The 6,201-nt window shown below is 34.3% G+C and overlaps 1 protein-coding gene across 1 annotated transcript; it reads right to left on the reverse strand.

Moving 5' to 3' along the window:
- Nucleotides 1-4,863: 4,863 nt before the first annotated feature.
- On the reverse strand, nt 4,864-6,192 carry LOC136062964 (probable linoleate 9S-lipoxygenase 5). The gene is made up of 2 exons (XM_065762731.1): nt 5,882-6,192; nt 4,864-5,796 (listed from the first exon to the last, which is right to left on the reverse strand). Exons 1-2 carry the CDS (start codon nt 6,037-6,039, stop codon nt 5,031-5,033), a joined length of 924 nt encoding a protein of 307 aa, XP_065618803.1. The 5' UTR covers nt 6,040-6,192; the 3' UTR covers nt 4,864-5,030.
- Nucleotides 6,193-6,201: the final 9 nt, after the last annotated feature.

Raw genomic sequence — 6,201 nt, forward strand, 5'->3', positions numbered from 1 at the left:
TTGGTATGTTACTAGAGATAAAGTCTAAAATTTCATTGATAGTACTCCCCCTCCCCCATGGTATTGAGTTCATTTTTTAAGGCTTTTGCTACTGGAATAAGCATTAAATTATGTTTTTATATTAAGGTATATTTTTATACTTTTTGGTATCATTTTGTCATTTAGCACTGGAGTATTTTTTGTTAAGATAGAAGTAGGATTAATTTATGATTGTGTACAAAATTTGTGAGGACTTTCTTAGTGACTTCTCCTCCACTATGGAGTTATGTACATTTTTTGTATGTACCATTGGTCTGTTTGATTGGAAGCCTTTTATTCTGGTTTTTCTTGGGTTTGAAAGGTGGTTTGTTCTGGTAATAGACACATTCTTAATTGGCTTATAGTATGCATCTTAAAGTTTGATAGGCTTCGTATTTTGGATGATGTATGTCACATTGTTGGGCTCTTCTACTTTAATGAAGATTTGGAATTTTTTTGGAGAGAATACTTAAAAAAATCAAGTATCTACAATATTTCATTATTCAGCACTGATACTTAAGGTGGTAGATAATTTGCAGTTGGTTAATTGTGATAACTTTTTTTTTCTCCCTCCAATCTTTCTCTTATCAATTTTTTTTTTCTTCCTCGGGTCAAAGCCGATTGATTGTGTTATGTGGACTTTTTTTTTTTTTTTTCTCTTCTATAGTTTTAGAGTTAAGATGATGACAAGTTCCATGTGCTTTTCCATCTTGCAAGTTCCTAGATGCAGAATCCCCACATTAGCTACTTTTTGGAGGGAAAGCTTCCTCAGTTTGAGTAGGACTGACAAAAACAATTCTAGCTTTAGGCTACTTGGTTCTAATATCTATGGGCTTAAGAGAGGTTACAATAGGAAATGGACTCGAAGTCCTGTATTTACAAACATAGAGAAGGAAATAAAACCACCCAGCAAAGCAAACGAAGCAATATTGGGCATGAAATTTTAGATTGAGTGGTTTCAAGAAGTGATACATTTAGTGTAAATAAGACAAAGACTAGGCAATTCCACAATACTGAATACTGTGAATCATAAGATTTACTTCCTATAGATTATTGAAATAAAACAAAAAATATATATGACTACACAATAGAGAAATATAAGAGAAAAATTGATTACCTTCAAAAGAATAATATACGGTATGATTTTTTTTTTTCTTTGGAGATAATTACAACATGCCTAACTCGCAGCTCGAAGCCGTTCCCTCCTAGACCTCCAAGCACTTTGTGTATGGGGAGATGCAAATTCAGCTATAAGGCCTTTGGCACTACAAGAAAATGTATTTTTAGTGACGAACAAATTCGTCACTAAAAGTCCAGTTTTTCGTCACTAAGAACCTTTAGTGACGAAATTGAACTTTTAGTGACGAAATTCGTTTCGTCGCTGTAGCCTCGTCGCTAAAAGTCCTGGCGACTTTTAGCGACGAAAAATTTCGTCACTAAAAGTCGAATTTGGTATAAAAAAAAAAGCATTCTTTTAGTGACGAAATGTGATTTCGTCGCTAAAAACATATAAGTGTAATTCCTTTATTTTTTTAGTGACGACTACTTTTCGTCACTAATACCTACTTATAGCGACGAATGTATTTTCGTCACTAAAACTATCCACAATAATATCTACAGTGACGAAATATTTCGTCACTAAAAATTTCAACTTTTAGCGACGAAATATTTCGCCACTATAGATTAATTAAGTTGGCGCCAAAGTTTCCCTCCTTGGTGCTTATTTTTTAGATCACAATAGCGACGAAATTTATTTTTCTTCGCTAAATGTAATAATTTTTTTTCATTATTAGTGATGAAATTCATATTTCGTCACTAAAGCTGTATTTTTAGTGACGAAAAATATTTCCTCACTAATTTTCGTCACTAAAAATACATTTTGTTGTAGTGATAATCTACGATATGATTGTTTTTATTGTGTGTCTTAGTGTTTTGGATTCAAGTACTTATAGATGATTTACTTTTATTTATTTATTTTATGAATAGATGATTACATAATAATGGGTGAAAAGTTTCATAAATTCCATAACTTGGGTGTGCGTATAATCTAATATATTTGTTTTGTTTAGCATTGCCAGGGTTGTTGTTAATAGATTTTCTCTGTATCATTGCACCTTTTTGGGGATTGTGAGCTTTTTCTTTTTCTTTTTTTGTTTTGCAATTGAAATTTAGGCCAAGATTAAGATTCGATGTTGTTTTTATGGGTTATGCCTTATGAATTGGTTTGGTTTTAGAATTTGAGATTCCCATCTACTATTGATTCTGCATTTTATTTGTTGTTGGTGGAATTTTGTTTTGTTTATATGTTGTGGCTTGATTATTCACTACAACTTTTTCTTTTTTCTTTTATGATTAAAAAGTTGGATTCAATGTCCCTTTTAAGGGTTATATATTGTTTTGGTTTTAGAATTTGAGATTCCAATGTACTATTAATTATGTATTATTATTTGACTAATATTTTTTTGACTTTCTATTTCATAAACCTGTAGCCATTTTTCTCTTTTAAACTTTTTGGTTGTAAAATTTTCTCTAATCTCATGGTTTAATTCATTGTGGTTCCTAGGAATGGTAGATTTGGTATTTGAAATTGTCTTGCAAGTTTTAGTTTGGTGTGATTCATTGTGGTTCCTAGGAATAGCAAATTTGCTATTTGAAATTGTCATGTAAGTTTTAATTGCTTAAAGTCAAATTCTTTTCTTTTAGTCTCTCATAACAGGGAAGCACACACATGAAGTGATTTGAAGAAACTAATTTTTAAAATTTTTGGGGGATGTCGGACACTATATGCTTAAATATACTATGTCATTTAAGTTTGAATATATTTAGTAGAAGTATGATAACTAAGTTTATGTTGGATGCAAAGTTCATTAATCTGTAAAATGATCACGCGCATTGCGCGGGTTAAACATTAGTTCTTCTAATGTCTATAACTGTACAAGAGACTGTCTTTTTTCATACGGGCATGTATGTGTGTAATACAAAGCAATAGGAGTGTAGGGCAAAGAATGTATAGAACGAAGTAATATAGGACACTAGGCTGCCTAATCCCGTTAGGCTAGACAACAATATACATACTAACAACTCTATTTTAGATAATAATGATATCTAGAATTATTTGAAGAAACTGTGTGATTGTTAGAGCATTCATAACAAAGGCGTTAAAAATACTAAAAAGTTATTTTGTCACCAAAAACACTAAAATTCCCACATCATCAAAGGTGTTTAAACTTCAAATTTTTTAACACTCAACTACATTGAACTGCCATCTTTGGTAGCTTACTGTAGCTAATAATTATACAAAAATAATGATATTTTATTCGATTATTTTATTTGTCTCTCTCTTTCTCGTGCCCCTCTTCTCTCTTTAGCCTCCTCTCTTTTCTCTCTCTCTTTTCTTCTCTGCTCCATCTCCGTCTCACCCTCTTCTCCGTCTCTCTATTCCACCTCTCACCACCGCCTCGCCCGCTTAAGGCCTTTTTTTTATTTCTGCTCCAGATCAGCACCAGTGTGTCATATATCTTTGATGTTTGATTTGGGAAAGGCTTCGTAAGAGGATAATTGTTAGATTGTGAATGTAATGGAATGCCAAGAAAAAATAAAAGTTGCATTCTTGTAGGATTGCTAGAAGCACATAGAAATATTTATTTTATTTAATTTTGGAATTCAAATGTATTTTTATTGTTCTATATATTGCATTTTATTTTAGGTTTTAGTAGTTAACTAAGTTAGCATTTTCTTAATGTAAGGTCTTTTTTGTAATTCAAAAAAATTCTCTCTTGCTTAGTGTTGATTTCAAGCAAGTCTAGGTGTTAACTCCTAAGTTATCTATCCACGTTCTTCAATTCTGTTGTTGCATCCGTTTTGGTTATGTACCATGTGACATAAGCAAGAAAGTAAATGAGAAGTTTGTGATAAAACTATTTGCTTGTGTGGCTTACCAAAAACAATAGTCTAAGGCTCTAGGCACTACTTCTGTACCAAAAAAATCAAAAACTTGTGATACAAGTGAAGGTTTTATAGCAGAAGCATTTAGTTTTCAACACTGTTATTTTTGAAGTTTCATGGGGGGAGTTTTGGGGTTGACACATAGGCCAGAGCCACCGAACATATCGTGCTTAATGCTGAAGTTGTTCTAACTTCTAATATGGTGTGTGTATCATAAGACTTTGATTTGTGAAAGTGTTTTATTATACAAAAATTGTGTTTCTAACATATTTAGACGTGGTGGCTGGTTATCTTTAGTTGCTTAATGACACAGATCCTAAGACAATAAGATTTAGTCGAGCTGTGCTACGCAATGGAGATTGTACCAAGTTTTCAATTGCAATAGTAGATCTTTTGCATCTCAACTGTCCAATCCCCTTAGGTTTTAGACTTTTAGTAGGCATCTCTATTATATAATTTGTTCTCATTGGTATGGTCTCTGTAGATGGTGTATTGTCTTAACTTTTGCTTGCTTGTGTGTAATGGTTGGACCTCTCCTCGTGTTAAAACTAATCTATAATGGTGAAGCAATTTTACCCTACGAATTTAAGCGCAACAATTATTATGGTACAATATGTAGATAATTGGGGATAATTTCTGCACATTTACACAAATTTCTGACAATTTTTTATAAGTAATAAATTTTATTAAACCAAAAGACTCACCAAAGTATACAGAATGAATACAAATGGGGACAAAATTGCCGAGAAGCTAATAGATCAACAACCATTCTGCATTACCTAGTAAACTCCAAACAACCCCAACACCATGCAGTTCGGTAGCAATAGAACAATGAAGAAGATGGTCTGCTAATTTTCCATTAAATCTGCACATACAACGCCACTCCAAAACACATATTCCACTTGACTAGATTATTAGTCGTAAAATATTTCTCCAAATTTCAATACCAGATAGGATACAAAAACCACTCTCACAATCTTTTACTTCAACACAACTTAAAAATAAAAAATAAAAAATAAAAATAAAAACAAAAACAAAACAGAATTGCTGCTACCAAACCAAAAAATTTAGATGGAGACACTGTTGGGGATACCCTTGCCAGTGAGCCCGACCTCTCTAGAATAATCGGAGGTGATAGGATAGAGCAAGGTATAAGGCACCTTTACTGGGCCAACCCTGTTCCTCCATCTGTGGTCACTGTTCATATCTTTAATTCTGTTTCCAATTTCCTCCAGCTTATTTCCAAATCTCTTAAATGCTGCCTCTTGTTCAGCATCTGAAGTCCACTCAGGATCTCTCTGCCCAAGATAAATCTCATCAGTTGAATGCCGGGACAAAATTTCTATCAGTGATACACCAAGGAGGGTTTGACACTGTGCTGTTATAGTTTTCAGGTAGGCTAATTCAGGGTTTGACTCAAGTTCAACATACTCAGGGGTGCCTGGCTCAGGCATGAAGCGGCGGCTTACAGTTGGGCGATTAGGAAGATAGCCAGCATAAGGGTATTGCCCAAAATTCACAGCTGCATGAAGGGCAGAAGCCACCCATATGATAATGGTGCATACTTGGATAAGCTCAGTTCGTGTCTTCATCTCAGGCCACCATGGCTCATCTTTCTTGTCACCATGCCCCTTATTGCGGATCTCCATCCACCAAGATTGGAGTTCAGGATCATTTTGGACCATTTCATCAGTTGGATAGTAGAAAGAACAATATTCATTAACCCATTCCTCAATTGCTGACCAGATCTCTAGCCCATCAACAGCATAGGGATAATCCTCAATCAGAAGTCTGAGGCCATGCCGGCAGGATGAGTCTTCAACTGCGATTCCTCTAAAATGAGGCAAAAAGTGGATCAAAATTCGTTCTGATAAAAACTAAAACTATAGAGATCATTATTTGACAAAGCTTTGCACACCTTTTGAGCAGATCTTTAGGTAATGCCTGTTCTGTGAACACCCAATTCTTATATACAAAAGAAGACAATTCCATGGCGTATTTTGCTGGGAAGACTGTTCTCTCAAGCACCCCTCCAGCATTGATGAGGATCTGCCGAGCCAAGGCATTTATATGCATTGTGTCCCGGAAATGGGGATGCAAAAGCTTATGTACTGGGTGAAGCACACTCAGTCGTCTATTTGTTGCAATCACAAACGGCTCTATTGTAGCATGGGTGTTCAACCTGCAAATAGTCAGCAGCGTTTATGTATTCTTACTAGATCACAGTCAAGTTTCTAG

The sequence above is a fragment of the Quercus suber genome, unplaced genomic scaffold (genome assembly GCF_002906115.3).
Source record: "Quercus suber isolate HL8 unplaced genomic scaffold, Cork oak 2.0 scaffold_471, whole genome shotgun sequence".
In the NCBI taxonomy this organism is placed as follows: domain Eukaryota; kingdom Viridiplantae; phylum Streptophyta; class Magnoliopsida; order Fagales; family Fagaceae; genus Quercus; species Quercus suber.